The sequence below is a fragment of the Chiloscyllium plagiosum genome, chromosome 14 (genome assembly GCF_004010195.1).
Source record: "Chiloscyllium plagiosum isolate BGI_BamShark_2017 chromosome 14, ASM401019v2, whole genome shotgun sequence".
NCBI classification, from domain to species: Eukaryota; Metazoa; Chordata; class Chondrichthyes; order Orectolobiformes; family Hemiscylliidae; genus Chiloscyllium; species Chiloscyllium plagiosum.
In genome coordinates, this window is record NC_057723.1 from 54,231,812 (window position 1) to 54,258,054 (window position 26,243).

Here is a 26,243-nt window from a genome sequence, read left to right on the forward strand (position 1 = left end):
ATAACCATGAGTCTTGCAGAGATAGTTCATGGTGACTGGCACTTGATGTTGTGAAATAACTGAACTGTACTTGAAATCTCCCAGTGCAGAAAAGTTGGAATTGGATAGCTTACTCTATAATGCATTATGCAATGCCACCTCTAGCATTATTTCATTTTGAAATCTATGTTTTACTGGAATTGAGACTGTAAAGGAAATCCTACCTCTGTCGCATTAAAGGGATATTTATACAATTGGCAGCAGCTACTGCAGCAAATGGAACAAAACGTCCTATCAGAGGTGTCACACGCTGTAAAGAAGAAATAGATCATTAATTACTTCCTTTACAAGAATAGCTAAATGAGTCAGTCCAAACTTCATTATTACATTCATATAAATGTCTAAACAGTACTAATTTTTCCCAAATGTTATCCCTTAACGACATACTGCTAACAGGCTGTTACTAATAGAGCTTATTATATTCTCTCTTATCAAATGGAGAAGACAAAGTAATAAATAATTCAAAACCTGAATCCTTAGAAACGTAGATGGAACATGCCATGTCTTATTCTCAAAGAGTAAGAATCAAGACTGACTGATTTAATTTCTTTCATTCAACTTTGATTTTCCTTTTAACTAAATGTTACCTGGCGTGCAAATTCTAATTGTACTTCAGAATTTTCCAGGTTATCTCAAATTGTAAATCCACAATAGGTTTGTGTCATGCATTACAAATTGCAATAAACCAAGATTAGAGAAAACACTCAAATTAAGGAAAAACAGAGTTATAAGAAAATTTTAATATCTGAAAAAACTGAAGAATATTCATATAATAATTAAACCACATATTTTGTGCTTAATGTCTACATGTGTTTTGATGTGTGAAATACAGAATGTAGAATCTTTATGCTCAATCACAGATAGCCTCTGCGAGAAACAATATGGGAGTCCAACAATTAGTTTCAGTATTCCTGCACCGGGGATGAGTAATGTTGTCCAGGGTTCTGTTCTGGCACAAAGGAGCAGAAATTAGGCCGTTTGACCCAGCAATTCAATTATGGCTGATAAGTCTCGCAATCTCATTCTCCCATTTTCTCCATGAAACCTTTGATCCCCTTGACAATCAAGATCTTGGTCTTAAAGGTACTCAATGACCTGGTCTCTGCAGCTTTCTGCGGAAGTGAATTCCATAGGCACACCACTCTGTGGCTGAAAAAGTTACACCTCATCTCTGTTCTAGAGTGTCTTTCCTTTACTCTAAGACCGTGCCCTTGCGTACTAGTCTCTCCTGATAATGGAAACATCTTTCCAACATCCACTCTGTCCAGGCCATTCAATATTCTGTTGGTTTCAATTAGATACCTCCCCACCTCCAATCTTTCTAAGCTCCGAGTATAGACCCAGAATCCTCAAACATTCCTCATATGTTAAGCCTTTCATTCCTGGGATACTCGTGACCCTCCTCTGGAACCATTCCAGGGCCAGTACATCCTTTCTGAGGTATCAGTCCCAAAATTGCTCACAATATTCTACATGTGTCTGACCAGAGCCTGAAGAGTCTCAGAAGTACATCCCTACTTTTATATTCTAGTCCTCTCAGAATAAATGCCTTCCTAACTACTAACTCAACTTGCAAGTTTACCTTAAGAGAATCCTGGACTAAAACTCCAAAGTCCCTTTGTACTTCAGGTTTGATTTTCTCCCCATTTAGAAAACCTGAATGCCTCTATTCTTCCTATCAAAGTGCATGACCTCACACTTTCCCACATTGTATTCCATATACCATTTCTTTGCCTACTCTCCTAACCTGTCTAAATCCTTCTGCAGCCTCCCCATCTCTTCAATATTATCTATTTCTCCATCTATCTTTGTATCATCTGCAACTTAGCTAGAATGTCCTCAGTTCCTTCATCTAGATCATTAATGTATGTAGTGAAAAATTGTGGTCCCAACACTGACCCTTGTGGATCACTAGTCACTAGCTGCCACCCTGAGATGGACTGTTTTATTCCCATTCTGTTTTCTGCCAGACAGCCAATCTTCTATCCATGCTAGTATCTTGCCTCTAACACCATGGGCTGTTATTTTACTCAGCAGCCTCCTGTGCATTACCTTGTCAAAAGTCTTCTGAAAGTCCAGGTAGATTGCATCCAATGGGTCTCCTTGATCTAGCCTGCTTGTTACTTCCTCAAAGAATTCCAACAGATTTGTCAGGCATGACCTCCCCTTGATTAAATCATGCTGACTTTTCCATATTTTACCGTGCACTTCCTAGTATTCAGAAATCTCATCCTTCACAATTCACAATCAATCCAAAATTGTACTAACATAATCTGACAAGTTTAGGATCAAATTAGTTCTGAACCACCTGCTAACAGGTGTTCTGAATCTTAAACCAGTGGATTTTTTTTGTGATTTAACCTTTTAAACCTTGCTATAAGTTTGAATGTTTCTATGCAATCTTTCTACTTTCTCTGCTCCTTGAATACTGAACTACTTTTTCTAAAGTACTTTCTGTTCATCCCTGGTATCTTCTTCAAATCAACAATAACCTTTGTATTGTTCATCCATGGACAAAACATGCACATTTCAAAAGTTAATGATACCTTGGTTAGTGAATTAAGGCCAAGAGCTGTTGCTACTGCACCTGTTGTGGCAGAAATGTAAGCTGTACCAAGCTGGCTGTAATTTAAAAAGAAAATGAAATATGAAATCATCATAGTGAATATTTACTTGAGACTTCTGGAACAAAATTTAAACATTGTGTTAACTATGAAGTGAACACTACAAAGTTATAGTGATGATGATAAATAAATAAGAAGTTAATGCATATAAAATAAACATATGGAAGTTTTGTTCTCTTTACATTCATTTATTTTGAAGAACAAAACTCAATTAGTTGTCAGTATATGAAATATAATTCAAAATAAGTTTATAACACTGCCTTACATCAATATTAGAAGCACAACTTACCCTCCTGTTATTGGAGCATCTCCACTTCTGTTAGTATAGTTCACAATAGCATTGAAGGACTGATTAATCCATTGCCAGAAAACCACAGCTGGAGTAGTTCTAAAATTAAATCAATTGGACACATTACATTTACTGTATACAGCCATGAAAACAACACTTTGGGAAATTAATAGGAAAATTGTTCAAAGTCCACATTGGATCACAATGGTCTCTACATTGAGTTTTCCCTTTAGTTTATCTGCATTAAGGTAAGTAGAGAATTTTTTTTTTAAAAAAGAAAAAGTCAAGGCTCATGGAGTTGGGAATCAGTAAGGCTGAAGATAGAACCTATCAGGAACTAGTGATTAAGAAATTTTCAAGTCAAAAGACTGTTTAAAAAAAAACAAAGATTGAGGATGGCAGGATGCTTGTTTGGGCAAGAAATGCTTTCTCGCGTTCTAAGGTGGTTGGGAAAGAATGCAATGGATTAGGAAATATATTTGGACTTTCACATAGTAAAGACATGGGAATTTGTTAGAGTATAGGATACTCAAATTCTAATCTGGAAAGAAAAGCAGAGTAAATATAAGAGAAACACTGAGCAATTTGGCACAATGAATATGGCCCAGGTAAGAGTCAGTTATTTTGTAATATCAATAATCCATGCCTTGGTTTGTAGTAACATGATAGAAACAAGTTTTTTCAAACACATTCAAGATTAAGAATTGAATAATCTCCAACAAACCATGGAGACATTGATCACATTATTAGTGTCAAATATCATTAACACCACAGGAACAGGCTATTTGATGTCATGAAAAATATTTACCAAGTTATTTTTCCTATATAGCCTTGTTCTATTAGTACGTTAGCACAAACATTTGGGTAATACTGAAATACTCCAATGGCAAGTTGACATTTACTTTCCTTCAAAACTACACAACAACAGCATTTATATAGCCGCTTTGATGCAAATGCCCCAATGCAATGCACAGAAGTGTTTTAATGATATTGAGCCAATAAGCAGATGACCAAAGGTGGCAAGCAAGGAATACTTTAAATCTCTAGATATAGGGAGTGGGGTGAAGAGATTTAGGGAGGAAATTCTCTGGTTGACAAAGTTATTGGAGGATGTAATGAGCAGGGTGGATAACAAGGATAAAAATGAACCAGAAGATGTAGTGTATTTGCCTGCCACTTCAACACAGCATTGTTCCCATGCCAATATTTCTGTCTAAGGCCTGCTGCAGTACTTCAGTAAGTCTCAACACACCTTGAAGAATAGCATCTCCTCTTTCACTTGGGAACCCTATAGCCCCTAGGATTCAATTTGAATTGGATAACTTTTGAGCTAATTACATCTTTCCATGTTTTTAACCTACCTTGCACCCTTGTTCTGTTGTAAGTTGCTTTCAGCACAACCACCCCATTTCCTTTAACAATTTCTCCAAATGAATAACAATTTGTGTGTCCTTAATAAATGTCTCTTGCCTTAACCAGAAAGTCAAATGTGGATCTCCTGCTCTTATTGCGACCTCGATAAGCTCCTTATTTTCTTCTTCTGCTAGATTATGTCACCTTAGGCTTCTAAATTGCTATATAATTTCTAATTGTGGCTTTGTAACATTCCTGGTGCTGTGGCTTTGGTTTAAATTACTTCTATGGCGCTATTTTCCTTACTGCAGCATTGCCTAATGGTGTCTGCACTCTGTAACAGTAATGTTTGCTCTGAATTGTATGTATTTTCTTACTTCTAGTTAGGTCTGTCTGGAAATATACAGTATTTAGAATCATAGAATCATACAACACAGAAATAGACCTTTTGGGCCAATTTGTCCATGCCAACCAGGTTTCCTAAACCACATTTTAACCTGCTCATCAGGAATTTCAACTTTACTCATCGAGCCCCCATATATGTTCACTTTGTGACTGAATCTCTAATTGGGGCTACTCCAACTGTTGCAACCTATAACTGCTAGGCATGACTAATGTGTCAGTTCCACATAACATCTAGGTCACACTTGCTTCTGTGCTTCTCATGTTTAAACTACTTTTAACATTGACTGCAGATTCTTCTTTATTGAATCTTGGCATGAGTTTGACTACTGTAATTTGCTTGACTGTCTGCCTCAGTCACTCTTACAACTGTATTGGAAATTTCTTCTGGGATCATGAGAATTTGCTCTATACAGCTAAATTGAATTTCAATCAGCACTGGTGCCTACTATGTTAAAAAGGTGTGAATATATTAAATCCTCAGACAATATCACTGGTAACATTTTGCAGGAGCTGGCTAAATTCTTGTTTACCATAAGTTACATTTGCTGCCATCATTCTGCTTTTAGATACATAGTCTCCCTTGTCCATTATGGCAGAAGAAAACTAAAAATTAATCTAACAAGAGGAGGTTCTTGTCTTGAAGAAGGTGGAGTTTACTGCATGATAAAAGTCAGGTACAGGCTACATGGAGATGCTTCAAAACTATTTGCTTCAAAACCCATGAGCAGACTTTGAGATAATAGGGCTTCAAGATCCGGAGCTGTTTAGTCTTTCCCAAATCAAGTTCTGTGACATCATCAGATTGGGTCAAGCTTAATGCAATCTTCAGCAATAACTCTTTCAGAACCATTACTATATACACCATGACTCATTGAAGTTTGGGTGTCTATCTTGTGGAGAAGACTCGAGATCCTCCTGATGCAAGTCACCAATCTCTCTTAAGTCCTCCACAGCTGTGGTTTGTAACATGTAACTCCTGACAGTGTAACTTCTGCAAGAGCCACCCTTCCGAAGAGTCTGGACAGTACCGCAAGACCTGAGACATCTACTCTACCTTCTCCTTCCCTCAGTTGCCTCTGCCCTGCTGAGTTTCAGATGTTCTTCAGCTTTTAAATTAAGAAATGGATAATTTTCATAACTGAAGAAGAAAAGATTTTATGTTAAAATCATACAGCTATATCACAGATTCAGAAACTATTCATTAACTTATAATATACAAAGGCTCAGCAAAATTCAGTAACTATTATAAAATGTTCTGACAAAGAACACTGACTTGAATTGCTAACTTTGTTCCTCTCTCCATACATGCCACTTGACTATTTTCAAATTTTTTTAATATTAAAAACATACATTGTTATTGCTAGATGATTTCCTAATTTTATTCCTGTTTCATATATTGTCAGTTAAATCTCAAACAAGAACTATTGCTGTACTCTCCTGATATCTTTAAAGATGACAAAAACAAATGTCTAATGTAGTCTAAAAAATATCTTTGTTCATTATCCTATATAAACTACAATTTTTAATTTACTTAAGTGAAAGCAAGTGAGAATGTTGATAGTTAGGATTCACTAAAGTGTTGTCTAAAACAAGGCATTAAAAAGAATAAATCTAGAGTATAACACAACAAAATATATAAAGTCATTCATAGCCTCATCATCCACTGATTCCATTTACCGTTCTCCTCTTTTTTTTCTCCCAAGTTAGTTATTCTTCATCAATGTTCACCAATTTCCACTAGTCTTTCTTTTCCCAGGGTATTGACTTCAATTTTTATTCTTTTACCTCCATGGTTCCATTCCACCCTAAATTCTGCAGGCTCATATTACAACTCACTTGTTTACTTCTCTGACCTTGGACTTTTGAGTATTTTCACCACTACTGAGAGAAATTCAGTTATCTTATGCTTAGGAACTCTCACTCTAAAGCCACATCTTGCCATATCTCTTATGGATTTCAATGTATCCTCAGAATTTACTTAAAGCAAAGCCACCACACTAATGCTTCCACTGAAGCATTGCTCAGTTGCTTGAAACTTGCTTTGTACCATCTCGGGACATTTCATTACAAGTAAGACATTATAAAGGTTTCTGAGACAAGAAGAGTGAGATACCTGAGCCATTAAGATAACTAATATTTTGTTTTAAGATATTATACTGCCTCAACATCCTTCAGAGGAATCTATTTTATATTTTAAAAATCTTGTACCTGTATGACTTGCTGTTGTGCAACACGTATTTTCTGTCCAGATCACACCTGTATCATGCTATTTGTCATGCTATCTCCATGGCACCTGGATGTCATGCTACCTCTTTCACACCTGTGAATTAGTTTTAAACTGTTAAGTTATGTATAAAGGTATTTACAGTCAGTTATCTTTCAGTCCTGGCCAACACAATAGAAATAGAATTTTGTAGAAATTCAACATGGCAAAAAGTTGTTTAGTCAACAACCGTTTCATGCTGGTGTTTATCCCCGAAATCAGTATTAATCCAATTCCATTTGCTTGCCTTTATTCTCTTTTCTTTCAACCTTCTATGTAATCTGTTCTTGGACATTGATAACACTAGGTAGCGCTAATGCTCCTCCAAATTATATCCTCGCTGCATTCCTACAGGTAGTGGTAGAGGCAGTGTGCAAAATTCTATACCTGTTCCCCTTACTTTTGTGTAAGCTTTACCTTACATTTATTTATGTTTTACTTAATAATTATTTGCAACCTTCTGGCTTAACTTTCATTCTGTCAGCTCTTCATCCATGCTTGCTGAGGTGAGATTACGTTGTCATTGGCCTCTGATCTGTCTAGTCCTATTCAGCCTCTTCCTTGCCCATCTTTACTGCTGTAGAATTCCCTCAATTATACATTACCAGCGTTGCTATCTTAATTATGTAGGATTCCTTTAATGTCATATATATTGTCCCATCTTCCCTGCCACGAGCACAAGATCTGCTCTGTCATGTTAGCAGAGGAAAATAAAGATCCAGGGTGAGGTTTGTGAGGCTGAAGAGGGATGTAAGATTCATGGGAAAAGCATTATGGGGAAAGATGGAGAACAACGAATGAAAATGTTTGAGCTGGCAAGTGGGATAGAAGAGAAGATGTAGAAGAGCTGGTTAGGGGAAGGACGCAAAATAATGGGACAAAGAAACAAAAAGAAAGCAAAGATAGAGGAAAAAAGTAAAATAAAATGTCACTAGATAGAATATAATTGGCAAAGCAGCACAACAAATGGACTAGAAGAGGTAGTACACAATAGACAGAGGGGAAACAAGAACACAAGGGGTGCAGGACAGTATTTGACTATATATAGCTAATTGGTGAAAAACAAAATAATAAAACCAGCTAGGGAATATCAGACATTAAGGAAGGCAGTTAGAACACCAACACCTTCATGTTGCTTGCTGCTTCCACCTTTCTCCGTGATCAGATCTCCTCATCGCTGATGGAACTCAAAAGAGGGAAAATGAAAAAGATAACAAACAGAGACAGAAGAGAAGCTGAGAGACATCCAGAAACAATGTTAAATAAAAGAACCACATACAGATATTGTTGTAATATACATGGATTATTAACCTTTAGAAGTCTCATTGACTTAAAAGCCACAGATTTTGTGGTTGAGAATAAAAGTTAAAAGCAAGATGAGACACTTCTTTAATCACTGCCAAAGAGACCTGATCTAAAAGTAATAAAAATCTCAGGAATATATAATGGTTGGTACTGACTACCAAATTCAGAAAAGGCTATCTGAGGGGATAATTACTTGACGTTATAATCCATTTTCCAGTCTATATAGCTCACAATGTAATAATGAACTATATCTGTATGGGAGTGAAACTTTGTACAGATATTGCTGCAATAAAGATTTGACTCAAAAGCTCATTACAAAAAGAGTAGGACTAAAATTCTCCCTAATTATAGATAAGTGTAAGAATAACAAGGGATCCTTGACAATGGACTATTGAAACTCTTTGCAAAAATGGATTGTTGCCATGAGAATCAACAGCTAGGTTTTCAGCCATCAAAAGCTAATATGATCTCAGGAAGACAGTAACAAATACAAGGTAATGGATATGGACACAATTGCTAATACAGGCACAGCCACCCCAAGAACCTCTTGGAAATACACACAAGAAACTGTATTTGAAAAGGAGGTTCCAAGATAACTTTGGGGATAATTGGAAAGAAATTGCTGGCTGCATTTTCTTCCCCAAGGATGCTGGCACCCAGTTCCCACAGAAACAACTGGAGGAAAATTGAGGAACTGATAATTATTGCAAATTTCTCGATAACTGACTGCATTCAAGAAGCCAACTAATTAACATCAGCCTTAGATTAAAATCTTATGTCCCAAAGATGACTAACAAACTAAATCATATAGTCTTTTGTCTGTTCGTGTATGTGTGTCAGATCTTATTATTTACCTCTGGTTTAACTGCAAATAAATGTGCTTTTTTTGGCTCAAGAAAACATTGATGAATGGCTCACAGCAGAAATAGTTACAATTTTAATTGGAGAAAAGTATAGCATGATGCAAAAAGAACATTAACCTTGGTTGTGGCCAAACCAGTGGTTGAACAGAGGGAGCCAGTTCATGTGGTTGTAACAAGATAGTTATACCATGAGAAACACAACAACTGACCGATAACACACAACCTATATTGAGCAACTACTTGAGAGCTCCATTAGTATTTTTTAAAAAAACCCTATACTGTCTGGAAAGCTCAGCATCCACTGTTTATCAGGAAAGAAAGAACAGGGATTTACTTTAAAACTCCCAAGACCACATGCAGCCCATTTTATCTTTGACACTTCAAAATTAATATCATGCTCAAGAAATTTAAATACATATACAAAGATCAACCTTACACATTGTGCTATGCAAGTATTTTTTGCTATGATTCACATTTTTAACAAGATATACTTTTGGTTCACTGGGACATTGTAGCCCCTAATTGTTCCCCAAACACTGCAACAAAGGTTTTTAAATGGGATCCAGATTTTGGGGACGTGAATAGTAGTTTTAATTGCATTACTATTAAACACATTGGTGTTTAAAAATGAAAACACTACATTGATGTTCCTAATAAGGACTTATTTTTGAAGAAATACAAAATTAGAAAAGGAATTTCTTATTCAGACAGTCCTTCTGTCTTCCAGTGTTTCTTGATCAGATAAATTTATGAATAATGCAGAGTTTAATGCTTCTCCAGAAATGTAGTTATGTAGCAAGTAGGTAGAACGTGCAGCTGTACAAATTGGTGACCTTATATTAACATTGATGTCCTGTCACCTCAATATGCTTTCTACAGTTGAGAAAAAATCATTAGGAAAACTCCAACATTTAAAATGTATTTACTCACTTATAGAAGGTCATCATACATCCAGTAATTGTCATGTTCATTGGCACCTGAGCTGACATTCGACCAATAAGAATCATTTTTTCTCCTGTATCTGGGTGAAATGCAGAATCATAGACATACTTTGCTTTCCAAAGTTCATCTTCTGTAAGCTCAGGAGCTACGATACCTTGCCTAAGATATAAAAACTTAATGTAATTCTCCTCCAATAGGATAAGCAACAAAAACTAAGAAACCTCCCACATTAAAAGAAATACACAGGTTAAAATCATATTAAAGATGCAGATGGTAAACTGGTCAAGTTCTTTTCTGTATCCTCTAGTCTTAAATATTTTACATATTAGTCTTCATACGTTAAATGCTAATCATTTATTCCAAAAGAGCCAGGGTACATCACCACCCCTAGCAATGGGGTGTTGATAATATGATTACTTTTTACTTTAAAAATACAGAAAGCTAGCATTGTAATTTTTAATACATGGTTAACAATTTATTGATTGTTAAATACTGCTAATAAATCTCTCCTGCATGAAGGTTAACAATTACAAGCATGGAACCACATTTCTTCAGATATTAATTCCTGTTGGAGATTTAAAGTGTCAAAGGAAAAAAAAATTGCCCTTTCTATTTCTAAATCAAATTGTCTTTTCCCTTTTATCTTTCTTCAATTCACCTATTCTAATTTATGTTTCCATTTCAGCCCTTGAGTTGTTTCAAGTCTGGAAATCCAATCTTGCATATTCTATTACAATCAATTACTAAAACTTAGGGTACTCGCTCAGAGTTGAGAGATATTGGCCTGAATCTTACGTCTTTGTGGCTATGTCAAAGTTGCACCAAGTTTTCTGGAGGGATCTGAACCTGAGGCCTTGTGGATTTTCTTGCTGTATGTTTCTGAACTTGCCTCATTCATTACTTACCTATGGCATCCATCACTTCCAATTCCAGTCCCATCTAACCATGTATCGTTCCCAAAAAAATTTACCTTTCATTGAATGTCTTGAAATTCACTGGCATCTCTTGTATCTGCTTCATCTTTAAAAGCTTGACGTGCACTGAAAAAAGCGCTGTCAGCCTGGAGGTGTCCTGCATAGTTCCTGACATTTACTTTGGACATCGTAAACAGGGGAAAAATCAGCACTCCTCTCTGCATGAAGGACCTAAGTGCTGCTCAACAGTGTGGTGCACAAGTAGCATGACTTCTTACCAAAGGACCAGCAGTAAAGGAACATCACCAGAAAATGGCAGTTTGATCAGTGCTTGCTACCTAGTTAAAGCAGTCTCACCATTTAGAGAAATGCACAGAAATATAGGAAGAAGGTTAATTTTCTTAACCACTTCACCAGTGGGGTAAGTGTCCCAATGCCTCATTCACAATGTCTCCTCCCAACAAGGCATTTGCTCTACCACTCATATTAATGCTTGCAACACGTTCCTTCACTTGCTGTCACCAATACCAGCCTCCGACACCACTATCCTTGCTTGCGTTCAACACCATCTAATTACTCGCTCAGGCCACCTCTCCACCTGCACCATAAGTAACTACTATGCCACCCATTTTCATTTCCCTTAATACCTATTCTTTCTCAATCCAGGAGGAAAATAACCACCATTAGGCAGAAAGAGACATGATGGATGCCTGGCAGTCAGCTCCTCACCCCTTATGTGGACATTATCCTGACATTGAAACCAAGTTACTGTGTCAGGGAATCTGAGCAAAGGCTATTCCCTTTGACTTGTTGGAGGCCTGCTGACAACCCTGCCAATCTTCCTTACTTTGTGTCTGTACTAAATGGCAAGGCAAAGTTCAGAGTGAGTGTACATCAAGTGTACAGACTGGAGGTGCAGCCTGTCCAGCCCATGAGTGAGGTGTCCTTGCTGCAGCATCACAATGGTAGTTGTGGGGTAAGTGTTGAAATTTTAAAATGTCCTCTAAGCTTAGGGGCTGGCACACGTTAGATGCCAACATCCATAGTGTCCAGTGTGCATGGGGCATACCAAAATGTTGGTGCCTGGAGTTCAATATGGAGGTCCTTTGGAGCAAGAGACAAGTTGAATTTGCCAGGTACCCATGACACTGGCTTCCATAACACTTTTAGCTCGTAATTGTAAGATAGAAAGCTAAATATTAATGGGTAAGTTGTGCTGTTAAGAAAGCATTTAACAAACAATAATCCCAATGAATTAGAAAATCATTGTTGCCGAATGAGAAGCTCACCATGCCACTTGTGGAAAGCATAAAAGATGAAGCATTGTGCTCCTGATGTAAAGGTGGGCCTTGCTGGATCTCATCCATTTATGCGACAAATCTAAGCATAGCCCATGTTGGTCAGATGCCAAACATATTATGTCCATTATAATTCTTCTAAACAATCAGCATAATAAAAGCAAATAGATTATATTTTCCTGTTAGTAGATATTTGATACTTTTTTGAAGGCTTAATAATCTTAGAGGGGCTTTTTTTGCTCAAGTTAAAATTGACATGAGCTTGTTGGAATGAAAACGTTGAATGTTGCTTGAGTTGACAGCATTCTGAAGCTAATGCATGCAGATTTAAAACTGTGTTTTAAAATTAATTAGTTTTCTTGTATTTATTTGTCTTAATTACCTATATTTAAGATTAAATTCTTCTTTTGATTTCTATGAGCGTGGGTGGGGATCGACTTGCTATAACGATAACAGACATGAGGGATTTTAGTTCTGTGGAAAGACTATAAGAATAAAGGAAGTGAGCAGGAGGAGACCAAATGGCCTACTGAACCTGTTTTGCCATTGAACAGTCAGGGCAGATCTTAGACTTCCATTCTTCCTGCTCCACATATCCCTTAACTCCTTGGAGATCAAATATCTGTATAAGTCAGCCTTAAATTTAAACTTAAAAATCACAAAACACCAGGTTATAGTCCAGCAGGTTTATTTGAAAGTACAGCTTTTGGAGTTCCTTCATCAGGTAGCTAGTGGGGCAGGATCAGAGGACACAGAATTTATAGTATAAGATTAAAGTGTCATAGTCAATACATGGCATCTATTGTATGACACTTTGATCTGGGTGGCCTTGTGCATGAATCACAAAAAGTTAGTATGCATGCATAGCAACTAATGAGGAAAACTAATAGAATTGTAGCATTTATCATGAGGGCAATTGAATACAAAAGGAGGTTATGTTTCAGTTAAATGATGAGACTATATCTAAAATAGCACACACATTACTGGTCACCTTATTTAAGGAACTACGTAAATATGTTGCATGCAGTTCAGAAAAGGTTTACCAAACTAATCCCAAAATGAGCGAGTTGTCTAATGGGGAAAGATTGGGCAAGCCAGGGTTGTTTCAATGGAGTTTAGAAGAGTAAGAGGGACTTGCTTGAAACATACAATGATCCTGACGGATCTTTGGGATATTTGGATGCTTCCTTCAAACTAGAAGGATCTAGAATTAGGGGGTCATCATTTAAAAATCAGAGATTATCCATTCAAAACAGAAATTCGGCAAAATATTTTCTTTCAAATGATTATGAGCCTTTGGGAGTCCATTCCTCATAAGATGGTGGAAGCAGAGTCCTTGAATATTTTTAGGACAGAAATAATGAATTTTTCTGAAGCAAACAAATGCAACATTATCTGGATAGGTGGATTTGAGTTTATAATCAAATCAGCCATGATCTTATAGAATGGTGGAGCAAACTCGAGGGATTGAATGACTTATTTCTACTCCTAATTCTTATGATCATAACAAAAGTTTAATCTCATCTCAATTCCAAATGACTGACCTCTTATCCTGAGGCTGTTCACAAGTGTTCCCAAGCTTGAAGTTTTGAAAAGCCAGAGCATTTAAATTGCTATTCTATGATTGACTTACTGCAAACTCACCTTTCATATTTTATATTGAAGCTGAACTGAGATCAAGCTAGTGACATTTTCCACCTTTGAATGAAATATACAAGATCAGGACAGAACTTGGCATACACACTTAATTTGTAGGCATGTTGTGACCAGATACCAGACAGTAAAGTTTAAATCAGTACGAAGTTAAGGGGTAATTATAAACTTACAGCCTGTCCAGGAGAATAAAAAAGGTGGCTCTGGCATTTATTCAAACTGAATTTGATTTAAAAAACTTACGATTTAAATATATTTTAAACAACTGATTATTAAATCCCATGAATTAGAAGAAGCTTTTCATAGAATCATAGAATAACTAGAGTGTGGAGGAAGGTCATTTGGCCCATCAAATCCATACTGATTCTCAAAAAAGCATTCCACACAGACCCAGCCCCCTACTCTATCCCCATAGCCCCCCATTAACCATGGTTAATCTACTAATTATCCTGTTTCAAAAATCTGATTTTAAGAACTACTTCAAAGTCAGGTTATCGATCAAGTTTTTGCTGGTATAACAGTTAAGAAACCAACAATCAAACATTTCCAATTGAGGGATCTTTTTCCTCAAGCTTGTTCCTAATAAGTTATTTAACCATTTGTAAAAAACAATGTGAATTCATATGTTATAAACGGATTATAGTGGAGGACTGCCTAAGTAGGACTGGTATAATCTTTCCAGCCTCTAGTCTTGCTTAGACTTGCTAATTTCATAAACTTTTCATTCTGTTGAATACTTGTTTTCTAAAGGTGTTTTGTTGCTACTATTCTACTTATTCACAAAACCTCTCTTTTTCTTAAAAAGAAAGGAGTTCAATGTGTGCATTCTCTTTTCTCGCCCACATTGCTTGATTTAAATAAAAGGTGAAATCAGATAGTGTCAAGATTGAAGGGCTTCAGATACAAAATATCAAATAAGATTGGTTATAATATCATAAAAGCTCTGACATACTATACCTATAGTCATGTATTATCTTTCTAGCGTTCTCCAACTGTGAATTTGATAGAAGAATGTTCCTCGGGTCAGTAACTGTGAAGAAGTGTTTTGCTCTCCCAATAAAAGTACCCTGGTCCCATCGAGGTTCTTTGGTGTTGATGTCCAATGACACATCTGCAGTCATTTTATACTCTCTATAACAAACATAAAACATGGGCATTAGAATGTAATAGAAGAAATCAGAATAGTAAAAGACCAAGCGGTCCATCGAGCTCTCTCTGCCATTCAGTATATTCTTGACTGATCTTTGGCTTCAACTCTACTTCCATGCATGTTCCCCATACCCATCAATCCTCTGTCTAGTTTACCTTTAAATATATTAAACTATGGTGTATCCACAACCCCCTAAGTTTCCTAGAGTAAAGACATTTCTCATCTTTTTCCTAAATGGTTAGTACCTTATCCCAAAACTCTGCATGTGTTCTCAATTCTCCTGCCAGGGGAAATAACCTATCACTACTTATCCGATCAAGCCTCTTCATAATCTTGAATGTTAGACATGATGTGGAGATGCTGGTGTTGGACTGGGTGGACAAAGTCAGAAGTCACGATACCAGGTTATAGTCCAACAAGGCTTATTTGAAATCACAAGTTTTCGGAGTGCAGCTCCTTTGTCAGGTCATCCAGCCTCTGTAATATCCAGGTTGAATTAAGAGCTTCCTTTTCTAACAGCTAATTGCTATGAACGTGCTGCAGATTTTAAAATGATTATCTTTAAAGGCATTGTGGTCAAATTGGGTGTGTGCCACAATTTGCAAACTCATCCCTCTCCACCAACAGATTGCTAGCTAGAGAATTGTGGCAATATTAGGACAGTTGTTAGTTATGATCAAGTCGAGTTATGATCAAGGTTGAGTAAATTCCTCTCTTCTCATGCTCTTAGAATGAAACCTGACCTTAGATTAATTACAGTGTGGAAACAGGCCCTTCGGCCCAACAAGTCCACACTGACCTGCTGAAGCACAACCCACCCAGACCCATTCCCCTACATTTACCCCTGCACCTAACACTACGGGCAATTTAGCATGGCCAATTCACCTGACCTGCCCATTTTTGGACTATGGGAGGAAACCGGAGCACCCGGAGGAAACCCACGCAGACACGGGGAGAATGTGCAAACCCCACACAGTCACCTGAGGCGGGAATTGAACCCGGGTCTCTGGCGCTGTGAGGCAGCAGTGCTAACCACTGTGCCACTGTGCCGCCCTTGATAATATCACAAGTTTAATAGATGCCTTTGCTTACCCTGATGGTTCATCAATGGAACATAAGAGGTTGCAAAAGTTTTTGGAAAAATGAAAATGAGTTTATTCCAGAAAAGGATAAAAAATAAAGCTTTAACATAATATACATGACACATAGTTTGGAAAGATCGCAAACTGCAAATCAAGGTTTTCACCTTTGTCACAGCTCCTGCATTTACTCATTCCTGGAAGAATATTAATGCTATGATAACTCTTTAATCTCTTACTTAATTGACACTTCTCAGTTTACCTCTTTGGACTCTGGAGGTGGAAATTGGTCATAAAATTTGATTTGCTGGAGTGAACTGTTTTTCAATTCTGATAGCAGAAATGTTTTCAGTTCTAACAACTTGAGCATTTCTATATAAAAATGCCTGCTGGTAAGCTTCAGAACTAAAATTACTGTTGCTGGGGTGATCTGTCCCTTCAACTGAACACTTGATTGTCCTACCAGGAGGAAACAGTTCTCCCTTCTGAACTAAGCTAAACTAAATGGCCTCTGATGTGTCATGAATTCAGCAGTAACAATATTTCATTAGTAAACACTACAGTTTTCATGACACACATGCCTTCTTGGAAATTATCTTAGAAGCCCTACAGTGTAGAAAGCCAACTATTTGGCCCATTATGCCCATACTGACCCTCTGAAGACCATCCCAGATTCAAACCCCCAATCCTATCCCTGTAACCCTACATTTTCCATGGCTAATCCGCTTAGTCTGCACATTCCTGGATACCATGAGCAATTTATCACTGCCAATTCACCTAAGTTGCACATCTTTGGACTGATAGGAAACCGACGCATGGGGAGAATATGCAAACTTCACACAGTCACCCCCAAGGGGAAGTGGACCTGAGTCCCTGGTGCTCTGTGGCAGCAGTGCTAATCACTGAGCCACCGTATATATGCGTTTAGTTCCAAATGACCATTCTACAGACCATCCCCCACCCGGTGAGAACCAGGAGGTATCCACCGGCCCACAGCTCCAGGTAACTGGGAGTAGCGATCCTCTGACAACCCCGCTGTCAGACACAGAACTGGACTGTGCGAACCCTCGCCCCGGCCTGATGACACCAGAGTGGGAAAATGGCCCCAGCGTGGAGACGGACAGCTACCTCAGCCCTGCGAAAGTCCAGCAATTTGCTTACACCACAGGGATGCAGACAGTTACCCCAGAGAGGCAGGACCAGCGGCAAATGGACACTGGTAACCTCAAACTGTTAAATGGTGATTAAAAATTGCCAGTATTAATGTGTATTGCATTAAATCTGTTACGCGATGTGTTTCTACATTGTCCTTCCTGACCAACGTTAAAGCCGATGTCCTGCTTCTGCAGGAGTGTGGGATACCGCACCTCAGCAGCTACAGGAGATGATTGAGCTTGTGAGCCCATGGGCCGTCAGTTTGGTCAGGGGGCAACGCTAACTGTGCCTCCGGCCTGGGTATCCTGTTACGAGGAAGCAACTTCACCGTCTCAGAGACTAAGGTGGTGGTGGGTGGGCATCTCCTTGTCACTGACATCATGTACTAGAATGCTCCCCTAAGACTGATTAATGTGTACGCCCCAGCGGGTAAGAGTGAACAGTTGGCCGTCCTGCAGCAGCTTCCACTGTTGCTGGCTACGTCCAGGCCGGTCATTCTGGCCGGAGACTTCAACTGTATCATTGATGCGGATGGATGATCTGGCGGGGGGGACAGTAAACTGGACGCCACGTCCAGAGTCCTGATGGAAATGGTCAAAGATGCCAAGCTGCACGATGTCTTCAGCACCCCTGCAGACGGAGCGCAGCGTAGATACACCTGGTCACGGGCAGACGGGTCTATCTGCTCAAGGATAGATTACCTGTTCGTGTCCCGAACGTTCTCGGTCAGATCCACCAACGTCAATCAGTGTTCTTCTCTGACCACTGCCTCCTGCTAGCTGACTGTCACCTACAGGACAAGCAGCGGGCTAGTAAGGGAACATGGAAGCTGAACAAAGCTGTTGACCCCAGGAAACATTGAGGAGCTCAAGAGGGACTACGCAGGTTGGAGAACCATGAAGCCCCTCTTTGGAGTCTCCAGACTACTGGTGGGAAACAGTAAAAGGGATCAAGAGGTTCTTCATCCTCAAAGGTGTTCAGGAGGAGAGAGAGAGGCGGGGAAAACTGTCCCGACTCCAGGAAAGTATGCAGAATCTGCTCCTCCTGCAGACGATGGGGGTTGGTGTCACGGAGGACCTCCAGGAGGTGAAGGGCCAGCAAGCCTCACTCTTTGCCTCAAAGGCCTCCAAGATAATCTTCCGGTCCAGGGTCCGTTCCGTAGAGCAGGACGAGACGTGCTCACATTTCTTCTTCCAGAAGGTGCACAAAGAGAACTCCATGCTCAGCAGCCTGAAGGAAGAAGATGGCTCGATAACATCAGCTCAGGCTGACATCATGAGGATCAGCAAATCCTTCTATGCCAGTCTGTATGACTTGAAGCCAACCGACAGCACGGGCTCAGAGTCGTTCCTGTCCTCTATCACGATGTCTTAGATGACAGAACACGGGAGAGGCTGGACCAGCCGCTATCTCTGGATGTGACCAAAGCCCTCGAGTCCTTCGAAAAGAATAAAACTCCCAGAAGTGATGGCTTACCGGTTGAGTTCTATTCTGCTCTTTGGGACTTGATTGGCCAGGACCTGCTGGAGGGATATGTCAATATGCTTCTGGCAGGTACCATGAGTGAATCCATGAGGAAAGGCATCATCACCCTCATCTACAAGTGGAAGGAGGAGAGGGAAGAAATCAGATATTGGAGACCGATCTCACTATTGAATGCGGATTACAAAATCTTGTCAAAGGTCATCACCAACCGGGTCAGGTCTGCTCTGGGATTGGTGATTCACCCTGTGCTGTACCGGGCAGGAAGATCGCTGAGAGTCTCGCACTCCTCAGGGATACAATCGCCTACATGCAGAAAGGGAGTTGGACACCTGTCTCATCAGCCTGGACCAGGAGAAAGCCTTTGACAGGATATCGCATACGTATAGGAAGGATGTTCTCTCCAAAATGGGCTTTGGGGACGGAATCTGCAATTGGATCAGACTGCTCTACACCAACATTGTCAGTGCAGTCTCAATCGATGGGTGGGAATCAGACAGCCTCCCGATTAGACTTGGAGTCAGGCAGGGCTGCCCTCTCTCTCCTGCCTTGTTTGTGTGCTGCATAGAGCCATTTGCCGAGTCCATCAGAAAGGCTGCGAGCCTGAGGGGTGACTATTCCTGGCAGCGGGGGCCTACAGGTTAAGGCCTCCCTGTACATGGACGACATCGCTGTTTCTGCTTGTATCCGCTGTCCGTGCAGAGACCCATGTGCATATGTGACCAGTTTGAACAGGCCTCGGGGGCCAAGGTAAACCGATGCAAGAGCGAGGCTATGCTCTTCGGGAACTGGACCGATCAATCCTCCATCCCCTTCACCGTCAGGACCGACCACCTGAAGGTGCTGGGTATTTGTTTCAGAGGGGCTGGGGCGTGCGCCAAGTCTTGGGAGGAGCGTATCAGGAAAGTGAGGCGGCACGGTGGCAAGCACTGCTGCCTCACAGCGCCAGAGACCTGGGTTCAATTCCCGCCTCAGGCGACTGACTGTGTGGAGTTTGCACATTCTCCCCGTGTCTGTGTGGGTTTCCTCTGGGTGCTCCGGTTTCCTCCCACAGTCCAAAGATGTGCAGGTTAGGTGAATTGACCGTGCTAAATTGCCCGTAGTGTTAGGTGCAGGGGTAAATGTAGGGGAATGGGCCTGGGTGGGTGCGCTTCGGCGGGTTGGCGTGGCTTGTTGGGCCGAACGGCCTGTTTCCACACTGTAAGTAATCTAATCTAATCTAAAAACTGGGCAGATGGAAGCAACAGTCACTCTCCAACGCTGGTAAAAACCTGGTCATCAGGTGTGAGGCACTGTCATTGCTGTTATATGTGGCACAGGTCTGGCCTATTCACAGAACCTGTGCCACTGCAGTCACCTGGGCCATCTTCCACTTTATGAGGATATCAAAGATGGACAGGGTCCAAAGGGACTCAATGTATAAAGACTTGGGCAACGGGGGAAAGAAAACACACCAATACCACCCTCACCCTGACAGCCACGTGTGTAGCTGCATCAACCTGTGCATGGATCCCCGGTACGCAAACACCAAGTGTCACTACATACTGAAGTTCTACCTGTCCCCGGTGTTGCGAAGGATGGGCCTGACCTCGCTGCCGCGGAAGGCTCCAAGTAGTTGGACCGTTCTGTATCACCTGTCCTTAGTGGAGAAATTTATGAAGAAAAACACCTTTGACCACAAGCCCATCAGGAAGTGGTTAGCACGTAGTGTCCTTGAGACTCTTCGGGAAAAGGAGAGGGCGGATCCTGTTGAGCGGTTCCCTGAGTAAACTGTCATTTGGCAGAATGCCTCATCGCCAGAACTTTCCAACAAGCACCAAGACATGGCTTGGCTGGTGGTGAGAAGGGCTCTGCCTGTGAGATTCTTTATGCACGCCTGGACTCTCTGCCGCACCGCACGCTGCCCCCGAAGCGGCTGTGGAGGGGACAAGACTGTCACACACCTCCTTCTGGAATGTGCCTATGCAAAGGAAGTCTGGAGAGGAATGCAGTGGTGTTTGTTGAGGTTCGTCCCAAGAAGCTCTGTGACGTGGGACTCCGTGCTCTAGGTCTGTTCCCCGGGACGCACACCGAAATGAACATCAACTGTGCCTGGAGGATCATCAACTAGGTCAAAGACGCCCCTTGGTCTGTCTGAAACCTGTTGATCTTCCAGCCGAAAGAGATGACCCCGACTGAGTGTTGCAGACTGGCACATTCCAAGGTCCAGGACTACGTGTTGAGGGACGCGCCGAAGCTTGGGGCAGCTGTTGCCAAGGCGCTGTGGGGAAAGACCACTGTGTAAGGTCTACCTGCCTAAGAAGAACAGGAGGCCCACTCAGAAATTGGGCCCCACTGATGCCATAGCAAAATATCTGGATGGTCAATGTACAGACTTGTGTATACAAATGATTAATTCTGATCAATGTAAAAAAATGCAATGTGTGCATAAGAATGGCATGACCAATTGTATAGATATCAAAATAATTTTATGGATAAAGTATATTTTTGAAATAATTTTTTTTTTTAAAATGACCATTTCTACAGAACTAAAAACACACAACTGCATCTATTTCAAAATCCCCAGTTATAATAATGTTTAATAAACCTTTTAACACATGCATTAAAACTATGAAGAATTCACCAGACAGATGTATTTTAATCAGAACTATGGAGTTAATTTATTGAAAGTCACTCAAGCGAAGTATCAAATGAATTTAAAAGGGTACATTTAATTTCTTCTTATGTCTTCAAAATCCTAAACACACTGCTATTTGTTAGCTACTGAATACCAGAAAACACAAGGCTCAATATTATCACAAAAGCAAATTATTGAAGATATAGGCAATTTGCAATAAAAAAGGCAACATTTAAAAAACTTAATAGACTAAAAGTTAACAAATCCACAGGATGTGATGGCCCACATCCTATCATTCTAAAAGAGGCAAATACAAATATAATAATTGGGTTACGATTTTCCAAAACTCCTTCGAATCTTGAATGATCAGAGAGATTTGAAGTTAACAAATGCAACACTGTTGTTCAATAATGGAGGGATGAAGAAAGCAGGGAAGTAAACCAGTTAGACTTAGTAAATCAGTTAGGTAAATAGTGGACACTATTAAGGAAGCTTTAATAATGCACTTAGTAAATCATAGCATGTTCAGTCAAAGGCAACATTATTTTATGAAAAGAAAAGAGTGTTTAATACATTGTATTCATTTTTATGAGAGTGTAATTGGTAGGGATCGAGAAAAAGGGACCAGTGGATGTAGTATGCTTAGATTTCCAAATGTAACTAATGAGGACTCAGAGTTGGGAGTGATATTGGCAAGAACAGAAATTTGTCAACGAATATGAAAGTGAGAAGAGATAAACAGAGTGCCACAAGGATCATGTTTAAGCATCATCCATTTACAATCTACTTTAATTATTTTGATAGATTAGCCCCTGAAATTATTATACATTAGACATTTGCTGAAAATGAAAGTTGTCAAAAGACACAAAAGTTATAAGGAGATATAGATCGGCAAATTGAATCAGTATCAAGATGGCAGCATAATGTGCAAAAGTGTGAGGTTATTCACTTTAATATTAAGATTTAAAAAAAACTTTTCTGAAAAGGCTTCTAATTGTTAATGCTCAGAGATTAGAGTGCCCTCAAACAAGCAGCACCAAAGTTAGCATGCAGTTAGGAGGGCAAATGGCATATTGACCTTCAATGTAAGGGGCCTGGAATACAAGAATAAGGAAGAATTAATACAATTTAATAGACCTTTGGTGAAATCACACCTGGAGATCTGTACACACTTTTGAGTTTCAAACTTAAGGAAAGGTCTTCCTAGGAGATGTGGTACAGTATACTTTCACACCTGTTGACTTTGGGGGATGAAATAATTTTCCCACACTGATTACCTGAATAAATGGAGCCCATATTCCTTAAAGCTTAGAGGAACGAGAGATGATCTCAACAAAATGTTGTGGCTGGACAGGATCAACATGAAGTCTATGTCGTGATTAAATAATCTAAACATAGAGGCACAGTCTCAGGATAAGAGCTAAGCTTTTAGGACAGAGATTGGAAGAAATTTCTTCACTGAAAGAGTTGTGTACCTTTGAAAATTCTTCCACAGAGGATTGTAAATGCTGCACATTGCATATAGTTGAGGATGAGAATCAGATTTTAATCATTCAAGGAATCAAGGGATATGAGGTGTAGACATGAAAAGAGAATTGAAGTCAAAGACTGCACTGAATGGCAGTCCAGGTGCAGTCTATTCCTACTCATATTTCAAATGTACTATAACGTGTGTGTATGTGTATTAGGAGAATTCAGTAGAAACGCCTTTAGACAGTGAATGAGGAACTCAGAAGATACTGATGCAAACAGTCAAGGTTGCATCCAAAGCATTGATATTCACTACAAATGTTGTATTACTCTGTTGTGGCCCTTCATGTTAATACTTCTCGTTTTTTTGTATTACACTATAATGAATTGACTGCCTCAGCCAAGGTTCCCCAAGCTGTGGGTCATGAGCTCACAAGCAATCAAGGTTACAGCTCTCTCCTTCTATGAGGCAGCAATACCAAATATGAAGTACAGACAGTGGTGGGACAGATTGGCTCAAAGGTTCCATGATATATGCATGCATATTTTGTTTCTTGCCATGGTACAGAGGGCATACCCTATGGAAATGAGCTCCAAAAGCTTAGCACTGCCTCAGAGACCACCATGTTTTTGGAAAAAAAAATTGCGTCTCACTCTCACGCCTTCCCAGTCATTTTTTTCCAAGATCACAAATGGTCCTCACTATTTTTCTGGAAATTACCAATGATTTAATGGGAGACCAGTTAAGTTTAAGATGACAAATGGAATTAAGAGTATGTTGACAGAGTTAGATAAGTGAAGACAAGAGAAGACTTGAGTGGAGTGTAAACAGTTTTGTAGAGTAGTCAGGCACAACAGCCTGTTTGTTTGCAGTATATCCTTTATAACCTTACGTAGTTATTATGAATGCTAGAGTTCAGATTTAAAAAGTTGATGTGAGGGCCAGGTTTTAAGTCAATTTTTGTAATTGGTGTGACTATAAAAGGGTGACAGAAGAAACATGCTAGGATTTATTAGGAGACAAATTAAAACACAACAATAATTCTGTCTTACTAGTCAACAGGTGAATGTATTTGAAGCATGTACCTACATCTTAGTAACAAAAGATTCCTGTTAATCAGTTTGTACTTTGAACTGTAAAAGGATAAGAATGGACAAAGTCTGAAAATGTAGCTGAATATAATGTCAAAGTGGAAAATTACAGAAAAACAGGTCAGTATTGCTTAACAGTTTGATAAGGTAGTCTACAGAATGCTAATCTTCCCGTGATTTCACACTGGCACCTATAAGTAGACTGCGTCCTGTGATTAAAAAATACATCTTTTCAGGAATTTATCATTAGAACTGTGTAACAAAGATTAACAATTACCCTATTTGCAGTGATTATATTCAATCCAGGAAAACGATATGTCACATATGTACATTCTCTTTAGGTGGATTACTAAAGATAAAGCAAAGGTTTTACACATTAACAATAACAAAAACTATAGTAAATATGACAGAGTGAAAAATCTGCCTATTTTTCCCAGCTTTTCATTCTCAAGTGGAACTAAACTGTGATTTACATAATAGCAGGTCACATTATGAAGTATTGCTATGACCAAAACTCATATCTCAATAAACTGCTAAATGTTAAATCAGTCCTGGAAAGTTTCAACTTATCTACAAGAGCAACGAATAATGTTTGCTATCAGATTAGAATACAGAATTATTTTTCCACCTTTAGATAAATTCCTGTAGGGGAAATGAGATAGGGCTTAACATTATCAGACCTCAGGAGTGCAAATACCTTCAACCAATATTTGGGGAATCAAAGTATCCACTGAAGCTAAGATAATTTTGTCTGCATTGTTCAAAGTCAAAGTGGTCTAGTGGCAGAGTGGTAGCTTCTCCTCTTTGACCTTCTGCTTCCCTTGCTCTGAAGATTTGTCATGTACAGTCTTGCTCTCAAGGTCCATTCCTTTCCAGAGGAACATGTACAAGGAGTGCAAGAGACCACATAATATTGCACAATTGTATTGCAGGACTCCATCTGATTGACAGAGGCACCAGAATATCATCTTCAGAAGCCTGTACGCCAGCTTCATAGCCTTCATGTGTAAATGGTTGTCATGCCACTGTGCTCTCTGTGGGTGTTGTAAAGGGCTAAGTAGTCAACTTTTCAAGTGATAAATCTCATCATGTTTTGGATTTGGCGGGGGCGGGGGGGGGGGGGGAAGCTGGATTTAAGAGCTGTGGCAGCCTTGAATGCCAAAAAATGAAGGATTCACTGCAGATGGGAGGAAAATGAAATAAAATTTGTAGGAAGCCTGTTTTCTGGGTGTCGACCTGCTGAATATTGAAGGAGTGTAAGTCCTTCCTACTGATGAATCTAACAGGGCAGTCACTCAATTTCTTGATTACCAAATAGATGTAACTGCTAATGCCTCGTGTCTGGGGGAAATTCAGTGTTGGAGGCACACCTTTTTTGCCTGTGAGAACCTAACCTGTGTGGATTAAATATGTTGTGCAGCTCTCACAAAAAAGGGCATCAGATGTCTACGAGATGCAATTATGAGCAGTATTTTTTGAGAAATACAGGAAGGGCCATTCCTAATCCTTGGAAGCAGCTAAAGTAGTTCAAGGTCAGACTGATATTGATGGCTACTAGCAGGCATGGCTAGCAATGTTGAGAGTTATGAAGCTTTCCACAATAAAGTCAAAAACCTCAATGATCAGGCATAGTCCCCTGCAACACTGCTGCTTTGGCATGTCCACGTATTTTGCCTTTGACTGTATATCCATTAGTAATGTTTCGCTTCCTATGCTTGCTCTTCTCCACTGGCCTCCTCTAATATTTCTGCTGAGGATTTGTTCTGTCTTTCTGCCACTAGACACTATACCAGAGAGTTCCAGTCCCATTGCCAGCTTATCGCCTTCATTTTGCTCAGCTGGACTCTCTATTACATGTGGATATCTTACTCCTTTCTCTTCGGCTCTCCTTTCTCTTCAGAAGGATGAATGACACCCTACATTCCAGAGTACTCAAAGAATGCTCTCCCCATGACATGCCCGGATTCAGTGTTTCCTATTACGAGTCCACTGAAGGTAATGGCACGGCACTAACTGTCTGTTCAGGGATCTGGTCTGCCCCAGAAGTAGTGTGCAATCCAGATGCCTTCATGAATACTTTCAAGCTGTCCCTCAAAAACTCTCAATGAGTCCTTTAAATGCCCAATTTAACCCATTGCACAACTGGGCAATTGCAGTGTTTGCCTTACTCCATTCTGATCAAACTTGTCAGTGGCAGGAACCATGACAGGAAACCAACTGCCATGAAAGTGGCACAAATATTCTTGGTAG

The 26,243-nt window shown here is 39.7% G+C and overlaps 1 protein-coding gene across 6 annotated transcripts in view; it reads right to left on the reverse strand.

The window, feature by feature from the left end:
- The window catches only part of sfxn1 (sideroflexin 1), a 56,561-nt gene that overhangs the window by 18,367 nt on the left and 11,951 nt on the right, over positions 1 to 26,243 (reverse strand). For 5 of the 6 annotated variants that reach the window (XM_043703831.1, XM_043703833.1, XM_043703834.1 and 2 more), the window contains exons 2-6: positions 14,906 to 15,079; positions 10,072 to 10,242; positions 2,953 to 3,051; positions 2,586 to 2,661; positions 204 to 289 (exon numbers count right to left, since the gene is read on the reverse strand). In XM_043703831.1, the coding sequence (XP_043559766.1) occupies positions 204 to 289; positions 2,586 to 2,661; positions 2,953 to 3,051; positions 10,072 to 10,242; positions 14,906 to 15,069 (596 nt within the window). In that variant the 5' untranslated portion in view covers positions 15,070 to 15,079. Of the gene's footprint in view, positions 1 to 203; positions 290 to 2,585; positions 2,662 to 2,952; positions 3,052 to 10,071; positions 10,243 to 14,905; positions 15,080 to 24,270; positions 24,343 to 26,243 lie in introns of all 6 variants that reach the window. The other variant, XM_043703832.1, reaches the window with a different exon arrangement.